Source organism: Somniosus microcephalus, chromosome 8, assembly GCF_052327205.1.
Source record: "Somniosus microcephalus isolate GS21.2 chromosome 8, FLI_Smic_1.0, whole genome shotgun sequence".
NCBI lineage: Eukaryota > Metazoa > Chordata > Chondrichthyes > Squaliformes > Somniosidae > Somniosus > Somniosus microcephalus.
In genome coordinates this window covers 196,417,865-196,437,556 of record NC_140994.1, presented here as the reverse complement: position 1 = coordinate 196,437,556, position 19,692 = coordinate 196,417,865, and the positions used below count along the sequence as shown (strand labels likewise).

General features: G+C 44.6%; 1 protein-coding gene and 1 long non-coding RNA gene across 4 annotated transcripts in view; one reads left to right on the top strand and one right to left on the bottom strand.

The window, feature by feature from the left end:
* The window catches only part of LOC147114009 (A disintegrin and metalloproteinase with thrombospondin motifs 2-like), a 413,260-nt gene that overhangs the window by 9,270 nt on the left and 384,298 nt on the right, over positions 1-19,692 (bottom strand). For all 3 annotated transcript variants that reach the window (XR_015079327.1, XM_085995519.1, XM_085995518.1), the window contains exons 14-18: positions 18,274-18,397; positions 13,848-13,928; positions 8,910-9,073; positions 4,907-5,066; positions 3,737-3,869 (exon numbers count right to left, since the gene is read on the bottom strand). Coding sequence is in view for 2 of the 3 variants with exons in the window: in XM_085995519.1 (XP_085851645.1) it covers positions 3,737-3,869; positions 4,907-5,066; positions 8,910-9,073; positions 13,848-13,928; positions 18,274-18,397 (662 nt within the window). In the remaining variant the exon portion in view is untranslated. The remainder of the gene's footprint in view (positions 1-3,736; positions 3,870-4,906; positions 5,067-8,909; positions 9,074-13,847; positions 13,929-18,273; positions 18,398-19,692) is intronic.
* The window catches only part of LOC147114010 (uncharacterized), a 134,997-nt gene that overhangs the window by 21,239 nt on the left and 94,066 nt on the right, over positions 1-19,692 (top strand). The window lies entirely within an intron of this gene.

Below are 19,692 nucleotides of genomic sequence, written 5' to 3'. Positions count from 1 at the left end.
ACGTCCTTAACAATAGATTCTAGCATTCTCCCTACTACTGATGTCAGGCTAACTGGTCTGTAGTTCCCCGTTTTCTCTCTCCCTCCTTTCTTAAATAGTGGGGTTACATTTGCAAAAGTCATGGATCATTTGAAGGTGTCAGCCTTGCCTCAGTGGTAGCACGCTTGCCTTTGAAGCAGAAAGTTGTGGGTTTAAGGCCCATTCCAGAAATGAGCAAATAATCTAGGCCGACACTCCAGTGCAGTTGTGAGGGAGCGCTGCACTTTCAGAGCTGGCAGCTTTTACCTGACACTTTAAACTGAGGCCCCATCTGCCCTCTCAGGTAAAAGACCCCATGGCACTATTCAAAGAAAATCAGGGGAGGTATCCTGGCCAAGATTTATCCCTCGACCAACATCACTAAAGCAGATTATCTGGTCTTTTGCTCATTGCTATTTGTGAGACCTTGCTGTTCACAAATTGGTTACGTGTTTCCCTACGTTAAAACAGTGACTACACTTCAAAAGGTAATTCATTGGCTGTGAAGTACTTTGGAATGTCGTGAGGATGTGAAAAGTGCTATATAAATGCAAGCTCTTTCTTTGCTGTGATGTAGTCAATGTAAGTGGGGTAATGATGTGGTATTGATTTGGCTGGTGGGGCAGGATGTTCCTCATCCTGCCGCTGCAGGATTAGGGCAGGACTTTCACCAACCTCACTATGATCTGGCTTAGTTTCCTGGGTCAGGATTCATTAGCTGTTTATTGCGCGCTTTTGGCGGGCTCCCTGCCAGAAAGCGGGAGTCCGCCAGTGGTGTCCACGAAAATTAAGGCAGTGCTGTAGCGAGACTGCTACTGCGGAACCCAAACGGGCAGAAGGCATCATTAACTAGGCCACAAGGCCCTGTAAACTAGTCCAGTTTATTGAAGGCTTCAGGTGAGACTGAAATGAGTCAGGAGAGCAGTGGAAAGTTGAGTCTGGAGGAAATAAAAGCATAAGAGTTTCAGCATGAGATGGGCTGAGGCAGGGGAGACGGGTGAAATTAGGGAGGTGCAAGTAAGCGGACTTTACGATGGAGAGGATCTGGGGTCAGAAGTTCTGCTCAGGGTCAAATAGGATGCCAAGGATGAGAACAGTGTGCTTCAGCTTGAGACAGTGGCCAGGGAGGGGGAAGGAACATAGGAATTGCTAGACAAAAGGACCAAGGTTCATCTAGTTTGCCTTCTATCATTCTGGTAGTCACATAATACAATGTTAATGGAGTTCTTGACTAATCATAGCAATCAATCAATTAGTCTACAACAGACCCAGACATGACATCTGCAGATTGACCATTCACTCGCTCACTGAAATATGCTTCCAAAGATTAATTTAGAATTTTGAATGGAATAGGTGGCGAGGGAACGGAGTTTGTGGCAGTGGCTGAAGACAATGGGCCCGATTTTCTGGCAGCCGTCGGGCGGCTTTTCATGCGGCCGGGGTCCGAAAATCGTGGAAAAAGCGGGTCGGGACACCCCCCGCCTGATTCCCCGCCCCATCCGACTTTCGGACCGCCGTTTCTCCGTCACCCGCTTCAGTCCCGGCCGCCGCTGGCAGGACTGCTCGTCGGAGCACTAATCACCAATGATCACCTTGTTAAGGAAGATTTTCCGGGGCCGTTGCGACTTTGGGGCTTTCCGCACATGAAACACGCCTGCGGGGAACCCCGCCGATGACAGCAGGCGTGAAAACAGCTGGCTTGCTTGCAGCAGCAGGTCGCTGAGGGCTGAAGAGATTTAAATAGGCAGCATTTGCAGGCTGCAGGACCTTGTTGATCAAGGCTTGGGGGAACTTTTTGAAGCCTTAGGAGCAGCTGTAGAAAGTTGGAGCCTCACACACTTCTCCAGTGTGAGCTCCTGGGAAGCCCCTCTCACCACCCTAACTCAGCGCCCCCTCAATGGAGGCATCTGCCAGAAGCATGGGAGGCCTTTGGTACCTTCCCTTCCTGGCATTAGAGGATCTCCAACAGCAGAGGTGGCAGCAGCAGAACCAGGAACAGCAGGATGAGCACCAGGAACACCAGGCTGCTGCTCACTCACCTGAAGCTGCACAGGCCAGAAGGGGCCAGCGCTTGGAAGTGGCTTGAGAGCACCTTGCTGCGCTTTAGGGGGCCAGTGGGACCCGTTTCTGCACTGGCAGTCCTACTCAGAAGGACTTCCATGAAGATCTGGTTTCTCTGTTCAACAGATGGCCAACGCTCCTCAAGAGATGTCATTCTCTTATGAGCACTCACCATGTTTTCCGTATGCTGGCGAGTTATCTCCTGCATGGAGGTTGCCAACCTTTCCATGGTGATGCGTTCATGCGCCAATGACTCCGCAAAGGCTCTGCTAATGGTTGCTATGGACTCCTCCATTCGCTCCACACTCGCAGCGACCCTGGAGACAAAACCTGCCAGAGAATCCTGCATCTGTGCATGGAGATCTATCACCTCTTCTCTTGCGGATGGACCCAGAGGCAGAGGGTCGACATGCAGCGCAGCTGAGCTGAGCTGGCAGAGTCCTGCGCCCTCCGACGAGGACTCTCCACTGCTGTCCCTGTCTCCAGAATCTGCTGAGGCTCACTTGTGAGCTGTGAAACACCAGGTGACAACACTACTCTATGTCCTGAAGGTCCCCCCGAGGTGTGAGTGTCTGCGCTGGTGCTGGGTGCGCTTACTTCTGCTGACGCTGCACCCTCAGAGGTTGGAGCTTCCTCTGAGGAGTCTGGCTGCACAGCCTCTTCCTCCTCCACAGTGAGGACGGGGGCTCTGGATGGTACTGTGGGGGAGTAAAGGAAGGAGTTAGAGATGTAATGCCAAGGTTCTTCTGGTGACTCCCAGCGAGTTGGCATCTGCTGACACCTGCATCCATGCAGCATTGGTCTCAGTGGGAGGCCTCTTCCTCCCTGACCTAGGGAAGAGGACCTCCCTGTGGGCCCTAACCCCATCCAATAATGCCTGCAGTGAAGCCTCGTCGAATTTGAAGGCAGCTCGGGGTCTGGCACTGGCCACAGCTGCTGCAGGCTCCTCTGCCATCCTGTATGGTTCGTTTGGTGCTTGCTATGGACCTTGAAAGCACCACGAATGATGACATCATACTGTGGGGATTTCTGACTCGATTTGGACAATTAGCAAGGCTTCCCACATGCTGGGAATTAATTGGCCAATTGAGGGAAAATTGCGTGGAGCTGGCTGACACTTTTTTATGTGTGTCAGAAACCCCACATTTGGGGAAACCCGACCATTTCCCACACAAGCCGAAAATCGGGGCCAATGGCTTTGGTCTTTTCAGTGTTTAATTAGAGGAATTTGTGGCTCATCCAGGACTGGAGATCTTTGTATGGGGTGGGGGGGTTGATGGTGGGTAGCTTGGAGGCTGGGGGGGGAAGCACTCCTGCTCCTCCTGGCCCACAAGCAGTGCTGTAAAGGCACTTACCTTCGTCCCAGAGCTGTCCTCACCTCCCTTCAGCTGCCGCATTTCCCGAGGCCTGGGAAACCCGGCTGGCCACTGTTAAAATTGCACAGCAGGTTAAGTCAGAGGCTGCCAGCCTCATTAAAATATTTAAATTGCCAACCCGCCACTTGGGAGTCGGGTTTGAGATTTAAAATTTTTTAACATCTGACCCAACCCCGACACACACGTTTTTGGGGTGTTAAAATGTCTTCGGATGATGTCGCCGAAGGGCAGCATTTAGATGAGAGTTAGAACAGAGGACATAATTCTTCCTGTGCACTTACATAGGCTGGGAGCACTCCTGCAAGTTGCACATTCGACGGATTGGCTTTGGCTTTTTACTTGCGTCACAGAAGCTGCGATAAACCATCTTGGCATCAGCCTTCCTGCGACAGCCGTATCTTGTAAACTGAGCACCTTAGGAAAATCAATCATCTCTATCAGAATAAAAGTCTTAAATACCTCATTTTTATAGACATTCAGATTAAATATTGAGCACCAGCCTATTTAAGTGGCAAAGCAAATATAATTTTTAATAGCTGGGAAATTGGCAGTTACTGAGATTGAATGTTTATTGATCATATATTGAAGCATTATTTCATCTTGGAGTAACATTATGACAAAAATAATACAAGCTTATTGAATCTTACTATTACAATGACGATTAAAGTTCACTAGCATTTCATGATTTTGTGCTCTACCTAGTAATGAAAATTCAGTATCATTTGAATTTCAGGTTTAGCTTTGGAAGGGCTACAATTTGTGTCCTTTAATACCAAAGCTTGAATATTAAAATCATGGTATGCAATTCCAAATGTTATCAGTTCTTCTCATATTTACCAGCAAAGTAAACCACTGCTTATACATTTATGGAACAGTTCATCTGTATTAAGGAGCAATGGTAAACACTTGCACCATTTTGAATTTTGTATGCATTCAATGAGATCACCGAGCACCCTCCATACTAAACTACCACCAACGGATGGTCCAGTACCACAGGGTCATCTAACACCATCTCCAATAAACCAGAAGTAATCAAGAATAAGCTTTGCCATTGCACCAGGGAGCACATCCCCTCCCCAGTTGATAGGTACATTTTCTTATTTAATAAAGAACAGTTTACAGTTTGTTATTGTGACTAGTGCTACATAAGGCAATTATTTATAAATCATCCACCATTAATTGGTGAAATATATATAAAAGAATGTAGAAAAAGGGACATTTTGCCTCAGTGCAGGTAGATTGCAGTGTTTTCTAGAAGAAAGACAACTTTTATTACTAAGAGAATTAACCTGAGTGCAATCAAAATTAGTGTGTAGTTAGGAGCTGATCCTTAACCTTCCTGTAACATTTGTGTAATAAGCAGATATATTTGTGATTTAGTAATAATGACCAATAATCATTTTTTGGTTCACTGAAGCTACACTCTGATTTATTCTCTAGCTAAGAGTTACCTCCTCCACAGTGTTTGGAGCACTGGGACCATTTCTTCAAAGCCCATTCAAATGTAGCCATGTCTTCTTGTAAAACTTCATTAGTCATAGTGGCCAAGTAGTCCTCGTGAATTGTGTACTTATAAGTCAGGGAGGATTTGCTATCATCACTTGGCGTCATCTAATTTTAAAAAAAGGCACAAAGATGCGTTAGTAATAATTACCTGTTCATAACCTCTATTGCTCCAAATAAGCACATATACGATGTAGCAGGAAGTACACATGCACATTAACAACTCCAAGATAAAATTAATTGACAAAGACATGGGGGTATTATGCATTGGAACACCAACATGCAATGCAAACTCTGCTTAGTTCCTGAGCTGAACAAGGAGGAGCTGAGTGGAAATGAGATCTCTCCATGGAAGGAGAAGCGATTTATTGGGAGAGCTCTCATGAGTTTGCGGAAACATGCTCAATATTGATGGGCAAAGATTAAATATAAAATAATTATATACCACTGCAATTGTATATAAAGGAGTAAGAATATTATTAAGCATCACAAGATTGGTTCAGACAAAGAAGACCCTTTAGTCCATTTGGATTCTTCCTTCCAGAATACCAACCCAATAATTTGACCATTACAACAGTTAACTGCTTTTTAAAAGAGCTAAGTGACTTGGCCTTAACCAGCATTCCTGGTAACTGATTCCAGCTGTTGATACCCTCTATATAAACAACAACAAAGCTATTTACATTTATATAGCACCTTTAACATAGAAAAACACATTCAGAGATCAGACAAAAATGGAGGCCGAACCAAAGGAGGAGATATTAAGAGGGGTGACCAAAAGCTAGGTTAATTAGGTGGGTTTTAAGGAAGGTCTTAAAGGAGGAACGAGAGGTCTAGAAGCAGAGGTGTCTAGGTAGGAAATAGTGGAGAACAAAGTCTTGGCTGCCAATGATGGTGCAAAGGAAGGGAAGGATACACAAGAGGATGGAATCGGAGGAATGGAGAGTTATGAGGGGTGGTTGAAGGGCTGGAGGAGTTTACAGAGAAAGGCAGTGGTGAGGTCCTGAAGTGATTTAAAAATGAGGATGAGAATTTTAAATTGGAGGCTTTGAGGGATTGGGAGCCAATGCAGACCAGGAAGGCTAGGGGTGATGTGTTAGCAGCACCTAGTCCTGGATAGGCTATGGGCACCATAATTTTAGCTAAACTGACGTTTATAAAGGATGAGAGGCCTGCCAGGAGATCATTGGAATAGTGGAGTGTGGAGGTGACAAAGGTATGAATAAGGGATTCAGCAGCAGATGGACTGAGGTAGGGCCAGGGCTGGTGATGTTAGAGGTGGAAGTAAGCATTTTTTTGTGATGGAGAGGATATGAGGTTGCAAGCTCAGTCCAGGGCCAAATACGACGTCGAGGTTGCTTACAGTCTGGTTCAGTCTCAGGCAAGAGCCAGGGAGGGGGATGGAATTGGTGGCAAGGGTAAGGATTTTGTAGTAGGGGCCGAAGACGATGGTTCTGGTCTTCTCAATGTATAACTGGAGGAAATTGCAGCTCATCCAAGACTGGATGCAGTCTGACATGACAGAAGCAGTGGAGAGGTCAAGAGAGGTGGTGGAAAGCTAGAACTGGGTATTGTCACCGTTGGAAGCTGAGACCATGTCATTGGATAATATCACCAAGAGGCAGCATGTAGATGAGGAAGAGAAGGGGACGAAGGACAGATTGGGACTCCAAAGTTAATGATGCAGGAGCAGGAAGAGAAGCCATTCCAGGAAATGCTCTGGCTACAATTTGATAGCTAATAATGGAACAAAGCTAGACCATCCCACTGAGCTGCCAATGGTGGAGAGGCATCCGAGGAGGGTGATGTGGGGTCGACTGTGTCAAAGGCTACAGAGAGATTGATGAGGTTGAGGAGGGAAAATGCACCACGGTCACAGTCACAGAGGATGCCACTTGTGACTTTGATTAGTGCCAATTCAGTGCTGTGACAGGGACAGAAACCTGGTTGGAGAGATTCAAATATGGAGTTCTGGGAAAGATGGGCATGGATTTGGGAGGTGACATCATGTTAAAGGATTTTGGAGAGGAAAGCGAGATTGGAAATAAGGCAATAATTTGCAAGGACAGAGAGGTCAAGGATGGTTTTTTTGAGGATGGGGGTGAGGACAGCTGTTTAAAAAGGAAGGGAACTGTACCTGAGGAGAGGGATTCCAACACAATATTAGCTGGCATGGGACCCAGGAAGGGAGATTGGGTGGTCAGCAGTTTAGTGGGAATGGGGAAAAGGGAACAGGAGGTGGGTATCATGAAGCTCAGTATGAGGAGAGATAGGAGAGAAACTAGAGAAGGACAGGCGATCAGGGCTAGGACAGGGGGAACCTGGTGGAGAGGTTGGCTTGGAGAACAAAGGGAAGGGGGGAATAGCAGAGGCAGCTGAATGTATGGTCTCAACCATAAGCACAAAGAAGTCTATGCACTTTTTGTTGGAAGTGTGAGTGTAGGGGGAAGGGGAGAAAAGTTTAAGATGACAGTTGGTACTGGAGTAAAGAAGCCTGGGGCTATCTTTACTCTCCAGGATGATACTGTAGTATTGGCCAATTTTGACAGAGGAGTGTGAGACATGTTAGCACTTGATGTGGTACAGCCAGATATATGATGGATGACTAACACTGAAGGCTGCATTGTTTGGAAATGCGGGGGCAAAGATGAAGTTCATACCGGGGGAAAGATGAGGGTGGGAAGAGAGTAAACCAATTACTGGGTACAGGGGCATCAAAGGTGGAGGTGAGGGACTAGTTGAGCAGATCGACAACTGCAGGAATAATGTGGCAAATGGGAGGCCAATGGCTAGGCAGATGGGAGTTTGAAAATGCAGCTGTATGTGACTTGTGGGAGAGTTTCTTCCAGGGGTGGATGCAGAAGGAAGTGTTGGCAGGAGGAAGAAGGAGTGTGGGTTGTGAAAAATCCTAGGAAGTGGGAGAAGATTGCCTTGTCCATGATCGAGACCATGGGAGCAGAGAGGCCACGTGAGATGGCAAGGTCAAAGGGGCTTTCGTTAATATGGGTAGAAGAATTCATATGAAGGGAGAGACAGGAGGGCAGTGAAATTAGGAGAGGGCAACAGGAGTTGGAATGGAGATTGAAATCACCGACAATGAGGATTTGGTCAGTGCGGAGAAAAGGAGGGAGGATATCTGTGAGAAACTCAGGAAGGGGCTTGGGGGCCAGTGCAGAATGAAGATTTTAAAAGTGAGGTGATAGGCATGGAACAAGGTGAGGTGCTTGAAAGAAAAGGTGCCAGAGAAGTAGGGGGTAAGAGACCAATATGAGAGTTGGTGATAAGGGCCAAAGTGCCACTGTTGTGGGTTGGGTGGGGCAAGTGGTAGAAGGTATAGCCAGGCAGGAAGGCTTCAGTAACTGGCAAGGTGTCATCACCCATGAGCCAAGTTTCAGTCATAGAAATACTTACTGGGGCAGGGGAGAAGCTAAAGTAGTGTTTTAGTGGAGAGAGAGAGAGAAGAGAAGCCAGGGAAAGCACTTCTGGTGGTGGTGGGGTAAGAAAGACGGGAAAAGCCATGAGCATTTCTTTGGGGGGATGGGAGTACAAGAAGCCAGGATCATACTTCTGGATGCCCAAAGAAATTAATCATAGTTGGCAAGAGAGGGGGTAAGGATTTGGAAGACATGTGAACAAATCAAAACTGGCTACATTAAAGCTCTCTGATCAGTACACACTTGCTTCCACCTCCCTCTCATCTGGCAATCCTTATACTATGACATTGCTGCCTCCAGCAATCTACTCAACAGCTACTTCACCTTCAAAAGCTTCCTCAAAACCTACCTCTTCAATCTTGCCTTTGGTCACCTTTCCCAGATTTTCTCTCAATTCCTGTTCAGTGTCCATATTTTAGCTCCCTCTAGTGAAATGCTGTGGGATGTTTCATTCTGTTAATGCTGCTCTACAATGTAAATTGTGGCTGTACTGGCAGTAACTCGAGTGTAATCTTACCAGTACTACTATTCCATCACGAAGGGGTCCAACAGTTTGTAGAGATTCCTTGTCATCATAATTTAAATACTCCCATATCACTCCCATTTCAATGAAAGTTTTGGAATCAGGAAAATTATTCCCTCCATTCAAAAAGAAATTTCCTGTAGCTTGGTTCTTGATTACTTAGCAAATACAAAACAATTATTAGAGTTCTTGCAAGTAAACATTATACATTATACATTAACTTCAAACTATGAAATTGTAAATTTTAAACAGCAGTTAAATTTCAATATTAAATTTCACTATAAATAGCATTTCAAACACTTTTAAAACAGTAAAGACAAGGCACACTGGAAATATCCTCCACCTGCTACAATTTGCACTTTAAACAGAATGGCATCTTTAACTAATACAAAAGCAAAATACTGCGGATGCTGGAAATCTGAAATAAAAACAGAAAATGCTGGAAATATTCAGCAGGTCAGGCAGCATCTGTGGAGAGAGAAACAGAGTTAACATTTCAGGTCGATGACTCTTTGTCAGAATTGGAAAAAGCTGGAGATGGAACAGGTTTTTAAGCAAGTGCAGGGGCAGGGAAAGGGGGGAGAGGAGGAAAGAACAAAAGGGAAGGTCTGTTCAGTCCATAAGGGTGACCATGAGCTTCCGGTCGCCTGTCACTTTAATTCTCCGCTCCACTCCCACTCTGACCTCTCCGTCCTTGGCCTCTTACACTGTTCCAATGAAGCTCAATGTAAGCTCGAGGAACAGCACCTCATCCTTCAATTAGACACTTTACAGTCTTCTGGACTCAACATAAAGTTCAACAATTTCAGACTATAACCTCTGCCCCCATCTTTTTTTCCATTTATTTTTTTCTCTCTCTCTCACATGGCAGCTGCCTTTCATTCTGCCAGTGCCATTTACACTTCATCCAGAGCCATCTTTTGTTTCTTAACTTGTCACATTACTATCTCCTTTTGCCTTGCACCATCATCCCTTTTGTCTCTTAATCTCTCCTGCCTTCCATCCTATCACAGACCTTCCCTTTTGTTCTTTCCTCCCCTCCCCCCTTTCCCTGCCCCTGCATTTGCTTAAAAACCTGTTCCATCTCCAATTTTTTCCCGTTCTGACGAAGGGTCATCGACCTGAAACATTAACACTGTTTCTCTCTCCACAGATGCTGCCTGACCTACTGAGTATTTCTAGCATTTTCTGTTTTTATTGGCGTCTTTTACTATCCCGGTGATGTAAACAGCTCTTGATACTTATGAAATTGAGAGGATAGGCATTTCTGCGGCCGCAAACGAGACTCCAGGATGGTGTGTTGCCTCCCTGGTGCAAGGGTCAAGGATGTCTCAGAGCGGCTGCAGAACATCTTGGAAGGGGAGGGTGAACAGCCAGTTGTAGTGGTGCATATAGGCACCAACGACATAGGTAAAAAGCGGGATGAGGTCCTAAAAGCTGAATATAGGGAGTTAGGAGGTAAATTTAAAAAATAGGACCTCAAAGGTAGTAATCTCAGGATTGCTACCAGTGCCACGTGCTAGTCAGAGTAGAAATAGAAGGATATTTCAGATGAGTACGTGGCTAGAGGAATGGTGCAACGGGGAGGGATTCAAGTTCCTGGGACATTGGAACCGGTTCTGGGGGAGGTGGGACCAGTTCAAACCAGACGGTTTGCACCTGGGCAGGGCTGGAACCGATGTCCTAGGGGGGAGTGTTTGCTAGTGCTCTGGGGGAGGGTTTAAACTAAAATGGCAGGGGGTTGGGAACCTGAGCAGGGAGACAGAGGAAAGGGAAAGAAGGATAAAAGCAAAAGATAGGAGAAAAACCAAAAGTGGCAGTCAGAGAAATCAACGGTTTAAATCAAATGCGGCCACAGTAAATAATAATTCTAATAGGTCTAAGAGCGTTAAAAAAACAAGCCTGAAGACTTTGTGTGTTAATGCGAGGAGCATTCGTAATAAGGTGGATGAATTGGCTGCGCAAATAGAAGTAAACGAATATGATTTGGTTGGGGATTACGGAAACGTGGCTCAAGGACGGCCAGGACTGGGAACTCAACATCCAGGGGTATTCGATATTCAGGAAAGATAGGCAAAAAGGAAAGGGGGGTGGGGTAGCATTACTGGTTAAAGAAGGGATTAACACAATTGTAAGGAAGGATATTAGCTCTGATGATGTGGAATCTGTATGGGTAGAATTGAGAAATACTAAGGGGCAGAAAACGTTAGTGGGAGTGGTATACAGACCTCCAAACAGTAAGGCTGAGGTTGGGGATGGCATTAAAAGGGAAATTAAAGAAGCGTGCAATAAGGGCACAGCAGTCATCATGGGTGACTTTAATCTACATATAGATTGGGCTAACCAAATTAGTAACTATACTGTGGAGGAGGAATTCCTGGAGTGTTTACGGGATGGTTTCCTGGACCAATATGTCGAGGAATCAACCAGAGATCAGGCCATCTTAGACTGGGTATTATGTAACGAGAAAGGATTAATTAGCAATCTTGTTGTGCGAGGCCCCTTGGGTCGGAGCGATCATAATATGATCGAATTCTTCATTAAGATGGAGAATTAAGTAGTTGACTGAGAGACTAGGGTCCCAAATTTAGATAAAGGAAACTACGATGGTCTGAGGCGCGAGTTGGGTAGGATTGATTGGGGAATGTCACTCAAAGGGTTGATGGTGGATAGGCAATGGCAAACATTCAAAGACCGAATGGATGAACTACAGAATTTGTTCATCCCAGTTTGGCATAAAAAAACAAAAAAGGTGACTCAACCGTGGCTAACAAGGGAAATTAGGGATAGCATAAGATCCAAGGAGAGGACATATAAAGTGGCCAGAAAAAGCAATAATCCTGAGGATTGGGAGCAGTTTAGGATTCAACAAAGGAGGACAAAGGGATTAATTAAGAAGGGGAAAATAGAATATGAGAGTAAGCTTGCAGAGAACATAAAAACTGACTGGAAAAGCTTTTATAGATATGTGAAGAGAAAAAGATTGGTGAAGTCAAGCGTAGGTCCCTTGCAGTCAGAAACAGGGGAATTTATAATGGGGAACAAAGAAATGGCAGACCAACTTTGGTTCTGACTTCACAAAGCAGGACACAAATAACCTCCCAGAGATGCCGGGGAACATAGGGTCTGATGAAAGGGTGGAACTGAAAGAAATCAGTATTTGTAGGGAAATGGTGTTAGGAAAATTGATGGGACTGAAGGCCGATAAATCCCCTGGGCCTGATAATCTACATCCCAGGGTACTTAAGGAAGTGGCCCTAGAAATAGTAGATGCATTGCTGGTCATCTTCCAGAACTCGATAGACTCTGGAACAGTACCCATGGATTGGAGGGTAGCTAATGTTACCCCACTGTTCAAAAAAGGTGGTAGAGAAAAAGCAGGGAATTATAGACCGGTAAGCCTGACATCGGTAGTGGGGAAAATGCTAGAGTCCATTCTAAAAGATGTAATAGCAGAGCACTTGGAAAGCAGTGACAGGATCGGACAAAGTCAGCATGGATTTACAAAAGGTAAAACATGCTTGACTAATCTACTGGAGCTTTTTGAGGGTGTAACTGGTAAAATAGATAAGGGAGAACCAGTGGATGTGATGCATTTGGACTTTCGATAAGGTCCTGCATAAGAGATTAGCGTGCAAAATTAAGGCACATGGGGTTGGGGGCAAGGTATTGACTTGGATAGAGAACTGGTTGGCGGATAGAAAGCAAAGAGTTGGAATAAATGGGTCTTTTTCTGAGTGGCAGGCAGTGACTAGTGGGGTACCGCAAGGATTGGTCCTAGGACCCCAGCTGTTCACAATATATATTAATGATCTGGACGAGGGAATTGGAAGTAATATCTCCAAATTTGCAGACTACACAAAGCTGGGTGGGAGGGTATGCTGTGAGGAGGATGTCGTGAAACTGCAGTACGATTTGGACAGGTTGGGTGATTGGGCAGAAACATGGCAAATGCACTATAATGTGGATAAATGTGAGGTTATCCACTTTGGTGGCAAAACAGGAAGGCAGATTATTATTTGAATGGCAATAGATTGGGAGAAGGGGAAGTGCAAAGAGACCTGGGTGTTCTTGTGCACCAGTCGCTGAAGGTAAGCATGCAGGTGCAGCAGGCGGTTAAGAAGGCAAATGGTATGTTGGTCTTGGTAGCAAGAGGGTTCGAGTACAGGAACAAGGATGTCTTGCTGCAATTGTACAGGGCCTTGGTGAGACCACACCTTGAGTATTGTGTGCAGTTTTGGTCACCTTACCTGAGGAAGGACGTTCTTGCCATGGAAGGAGTGTAGCGAAGATTCACCAGGCTGATACCTGGGATGGCAGGAATGACGTATGAGGACAGATTGGGTCGATTGGGCTTGTACTCACTGGAGTTTAGAAGATTGAGAGGGGATCTCATCGAAACCTATAACATTCTGTCAGGCCTGGACAGACTAGATGCAGGAAGGATGTTTCCAATGGCCGGGGAGTCCAGAACCAGGGGTCATAGTCTAAGGATAAGGGGTAAGCCATTTAGGACTGAGATGAGGAGGAATTTCTTCACCCAGAGAGTGGTGGACCTGTGGAATTCTCTGCCACAGAGGGCGGTGGAGGCCAGTTCATTAAATATAGTCAAGAAGGAGTTGGATATATTTCTTAATGCTAAAGGGATCAAGGGATATGGGGAGAAGGCAGGGACAGGGTACTGAATTTGGATGATCAGCCATGATCTCATTGAATGGCAGAGCAGGCTCGAGGGGCCGAATGGCCTACTCCTGCTCCTATCTTCTATGTTTCTATATTTTTTTTGGCTATTATACAAATGTGGTTAGGGGGACTTATGTTTATATAATGAGGTCAATTCAGATCATTTCTTCAAGCAGATCTGCTTTCCCTCATCAATTCTGGAATTGCTTTGTGGTTCAATACTTGAAGTTCATTTTGGGGAAGACTTACCAATGAAATGAGCAGATGCACTTATCTCTTGAATGGACAGATGACGCGCTCCAGCTGGAATTTCAAACATCTTCAGATAACCTTTCAAATCAGAGAAAATGAGTAACTAAATTATGATATAAAAAAGTATGGAACACACTTTAACTGAAGTGGACTTGTGTTAAGACATTAGAATAACATTCCAAAGTCATCATTGAGACGACAAAGGAATTACCAACAACCTGGGGTTAATTTTCTTCCAGGATATGGATGAAAAATTGCCCTGAATTTCCTCCTAGTCTTCAGCATTTACACCATTGTTACACTGTTATTTGACCTAAAAGATTGAGGAAGTTTTAATTTTAACGCATTTGGGTACATTTATATAATTATTGCGCTAAATGCAAGTTTTCTTGACCTTTTTAACAGTGCAAATATTATTCCATCAAAGCCCCTCAAGGCTCATTTATATAATTGTACTGTTCCAAGTACATAGATGTTTCAAGTTTACACCCCAAAAAAACCTGGTCTAAATAAAGGAAACTACGATGGTATGAGGCGCGAGTTGGGTAGGATTGATTGGGGAATGTCACTCAAAGGGTTGACGGTGGATAGGCAATGGCAAACATTCAAAGATCGCATGGATGAACTACAGAATTTGTTCATCCCAGTTTGGCATAAAAATAAAACAAAAAAGGTGACTCAACCGTGGCTAACAAGGGAAATTAGGGATAGCATAAGATCCAAGGAGAGGACATATAAATTGGCCAGAAAAAGTAGTTAACCTGAGGATTGGGAGCAGTTTAAGATTCAGCAAAGGAGGACAAAGGGATTAATTAAGAGGGAAAAAATAGAGTATGAGAGTAAGCTTGCAGAGAACATAAAAACTGACTGTAAAAGCTTTTATAGAGATGTGAAGAGAAAAAGAATGGTGAAATCAAGCGTAGGTCCCTTGCAGTCAGAATCAGGGGAATTTATAATGGGGAACAAAGAAATGGCAGACCAATTAAATACATACTTTGGTTCTGTCTTCACAAAGGAGGACACAAATAACCTCCCAGAGATGTCGGGGAACATAGGGTCTAATGAGAGGGAGGAACTGAATGAAATCAGTATTTGTAGGGAAATGGTGTTAGGGATATTGACGGGATTGAAGGCCGATAAATCCCCAGGGCCTGATAATCTACACCCCAGGGTACTTAAGGAAGTGGCCCTAGAAATAGTAGATGCATTGCTGGTCATCTTCCATAATTCGATAGACTCTGGAACAGTAACCATGGATTGGAGGGTAGCTAATGTTACCCCACTATTCAAAAAAGGTGGTAGAGAGAAAACGGGAAATTATAGACCAGTAAGCCTGACATCGGTAGTGGGGAAATTGTTAGAGTCCATTATAAAAGATGTAATAGCAGAGCACTTGGAAAACAGTGACAGGATCGGGCAAAGTCAACATGGACTTACAAAAGGTAACTCGTGCTTGACTAATCTACTGGAATTTTTTGAGGATGCAACTGGTAAAATAGATAAGGGAGAACCAGTGGATGTGGTGTATTTGGACTTTCAGAAGGCTTTCGATAAGGTCCCGCATAAGAGATTAGCGTGTAAAGTTAAGGCACATGGGATTGGGAGCAAGGTACTGACTTGGATAGAGAACTGGTTGGCAGACAGAAAGCAAAGAGTTGGAATAAACGGGTCTTTTTCCGAGTGGCAGGCAGTGACTAGTGGGGTACCGCAGGGATCGGTCCTAGGACCCCAGCTATTCACAATATATATTAATGATCTAGACGAGGGAACTAGATGTAATATCTTCAAGTTTGCAGACGACACAAAGCTGGGTGGGCGTGTGTGCTGTGAGGAGGATGCCGAGAAACTACAGGATGATTTGGACAGGTTGGGTGATTGGGCAGAAGCATGGCAGATGCAATATAATGTGGATAAATGCGAGGTTATCCACTTTGGTGTCAAAAACAGGAAGACAGATTATTATCTGAATGGCAATAGATTGGGAGAAGGGGAAGTGCAACGAGACCTGTGTGTCCTTGTGCACCAGCCGCTGAAGGTAAGCATGCAGGTGCAGCAGGCAGTTAAGAAGGCAAATGGTATGTTCGAGTACAGGAACAAGGATGCCTTGCTGCAGTTGTACAGGGCCTTGGTGAGACCACATCTTGAGTATTGTGTGCAGTTTTGGTCGCCTTATCTGAGGAAGGATGTTCTTGCCATGGAGGGAATGCAGCGAAGATTCACCAGGTTGATACCTGGGATGGCAGGAATGACATATGAGGAGAGATTGGGTCGATTGGGCTTATACTCGCTGGAGTTTAGAAGAATGAGAGGGGATCTCATTGAAACTTATAAAATTCTAACAGGACTGGACAGACTAGATGCAGGAAGGATTTTCCCGATGGCCGGGGAGTCCAGAACCAGGGGTCACAGTCTAAGGATAAGGGGTAAGCCATTTAGGACAGAGATGAGGAGGAATTTCTTTACCCAGAGAGTGGTGAACCTGTGGAATTCTCTACCACAGAAGGCAGTAGAGGCCAATTCATTAAATATATTCAAGAAGGAGTTAGATATATTTCTTAAGGCTAAAGGGATCAAGGGGTATGGAGAGAAGGCAGGGGCAGGGTACTGAATTTGGATGATCAGCCATGATCTCGTTGAATGGCGGAGCAGGCTCGAGGGGCCGAATGGCCTACTCCTGCTCCTATCTTCTATGTTTCTATGTAATAGCTCCACTTAGCACTTCAGACAAGTGTAAGCCAGGAGATGGTGTGCTGTAGAGGGAAACAATTGTACTTACTGATTACAGGCTTCTGATTAATTTTTTAGCGCTCACCATTGTAAATCAATGCACCTGCAATTCATTTTACTGTAGTGCTTTCCTCTCTTCTGAGAATTGTTTCCAAACTGTCAGGCTTCCTAAACTTTCTGAGCATTGTGCTTCCCCCTCGTGCCTAACCATGTCTCCCGATCTCCTATCCTAGTGCTGTGTCGAAGTGCTCCGAGGGCCTGTAGCGCGAGAGGAGCTTGGCTGCTCATGCTATACAAAGAGTTGCCTCTCGACTCATAGCAGCTAGTTCCTGAGAGGGAGCATCTCTGGAGGGTGATCCTGGGCAGCTTGGTCTTGCCTGCCACCATACACAGGCATAGTACTCTGAGGGGGATTGCCAGAGTCCTGGCATGTGTTGCTGTCCTGAGGGATGGCAGTATCAGGCACAGGGACTTTGGCTGCCACCATTCTACTGGACCCCGGATCTGCAACCCCACTGATCAGTTGGTGCCTGTTCTAGTGGCAGCTATGAGATCTGTCCAGCCCTGAGACATGGCAATGGCCACGGTTTGGAAGCCGCGATCAATGCTGCGCTCCAAATTTTCTTTAATTGCCTCCAGAGTTGCAGTTTGTTCTTCCATGGTTCCTGGCTACCTCTCATCTGAGGCTCTAATGCTGATGTCAGTGCAGCAGCAACTTGCTGTATTGTTGCCTGAAAGGAAGAGAAACCTTTTGAGATGTTGCCCAAAGAAGAATGTCGGGCATGAAATTAATCTTGGGCAGTAGTGCAAAATGGGCTATAGTGAATCAGCAGTCTGTTTTACATTACACCCGGTTTTCTTTTCCAAAATCTGACGGAGTGTAAAGTAGTTGGTAAGTATATATTCTATTGAATACACTGAATTTTGGTGCTTATTATATATAACGTTTTTAGCAAATGACCACTACCTAATTTTTACCAGGACAATTTAAACATTTACATTACTGCAGCAATTTACACAGTTATGTGACTGCAACTATTTACTTGTCCATCTCCCACCCTAATGATTCGAAATATGGGTTCTAGAGGTTAAATTCACTGATCACATCTTCCCATTGGAGAGTCAGGCTCGAAGGGAGTTTTGGGTTAGCAAGTCGGCACAACAATGTTGTAGCTCTGTCTTTAACCTGTGCTCCTCTCAGGTGCAGTTCCTCATTGTGAGTGTGGGATCAGAGATATATCCCATAATATAAAATTAGCATACCCCCATCACCATAAATGGCAACCGTCAGTATTTGATGCTAGCAATCAGTATTTTGGGGTCCCAGTTATCATTTACTAACAAAAATCAGCACGGAGCAGGCCTCCTCCTTCTAGTCCAGCTCCTACCTAAGTCCGTTTGCTGACAGACTGGACCAGGCCCCTCTCTCCTATCAGCACCATTTCCAATGCCAATAGCAATGGTTGAAGCTTCTGTTACAGTAATCAGGAATGGAAAGTTTGGCGATAATCCCCTCCTTAGACGAGGGAGTGTTGTATCAAATGTGTCCCATTCAGATAACTTGGTGTTGAAGATCAGACTTGTTCTGTAATTACTGCACTGGATGGTGCCTTTATCCACTAAGTGATCAGAGATGCGGTGGTCCATTTTTATCTTTGCAATTTTTTAGATACAAATAATAATTAACCACACTAACCTGGTTTCTTTGCTGCTCTGGAAAATGTCCCTTTGATCACTTTGCAGTGAGAATTATCACCGCCACACACCCCACATTTGTCTTCCTGTTTAATGGAGCCCAGCACTTTATCACAGCCCACTTTCTGAAACATTAAAATAGCACTATTTTTTAAAAACTTTTTTCATGTGTAATATTAACAAGTTCTTGATAAAGATAAGCATTAATATTAAAGGTGGCCATTAATGTCAGGGGATGTACTCGCACAAACATAATTACCCCTGTGTTACAAAAGCAAAATATTGCGGATGCTGGAAATCTGAAATAAAAACAGAAAATGCTGGAAATACTCAGCAGGTCAGGCAGCATCTGTGGAGAGAGAAACAGAGTTAACATTTCGATGACCCTTCGTCAGACATGGAAAAAATTGGAGATATAACAGATTTATAAGCAAGTGTAGGGGCAGGGAAAGGGGGGAGGGGAGGAAAGAACAAAAGGGAAGGTCTGTGATAGGATGGAAGGCAGGAGAGACTAAGAGACAAAGGGGATGATGGTGCAAGGCAAAAGGAGATGGTAATGGGACAAGTTAAGAAACAAAAGATGACTCTAGATGAGGTGTAAATGGCAATGGCAGAATGAAAGACAGCTGCCATGTGAGAGAGAGAAAAGAAATGAAAAAAGAGAGATAGGGCAGAGGTTATGGTCTGAAATTGTTGAACTCGATGTTAAGTCCAGAAGACTGTAAAGTGCCTAATCGAAAGATGAGGTGCTGTTCCTCGAGCTTACGTTGAGCTTCATTGGAACAGTGTAAGAGGCCGAGGATGGAGAGGTCAGAGTGGGAGTGGAGCGGAGAATTAAAGTGACAGGCGACCAGCAGCTCAGGGCCACCCTTATGGACTCGGGGTTACCCCTGTATTAGTTTGGCAATAGTAGATGTTAAAACTAGGCAATCATTTTCTAATGCATTCCACATTCACGGACTCTTCTGTAACCCCCACAAGTCTTCCATTTTATCCCATGTACTCTGCAAGGATAGGATAGGTGAATCTCCTTGGACTGTGCCCATTATCCAGCATAGTTTAATAGTTCAGAGATTTATTCAAACAAATTAGAGCTTGTGTAATATTTTAATCTGTCCTTATTTTACTTTAAAACTTGCTAGGGACAAGTTCAAAACTAAAAATAGATCCTAAATCTGCTTTAACAAACCCAATTTCTCTGCTGGTTAATGGACACACTCCATGCAGATTCCTCATCTCATTGGAGTCCATTCATGCTAAAATCACTGTCTGTACGACTGCTGACCTCATTTAAAAAAAAGGAACAATTTTCCAGTCAAATTAGTGCAAATAGGAGCCAAGGAGCAAACTGGAGGTATACCAAAAAAACCTTCAATATTTCAATAAATCAATATTTTAACAATGCTGCTTCATCCTATTA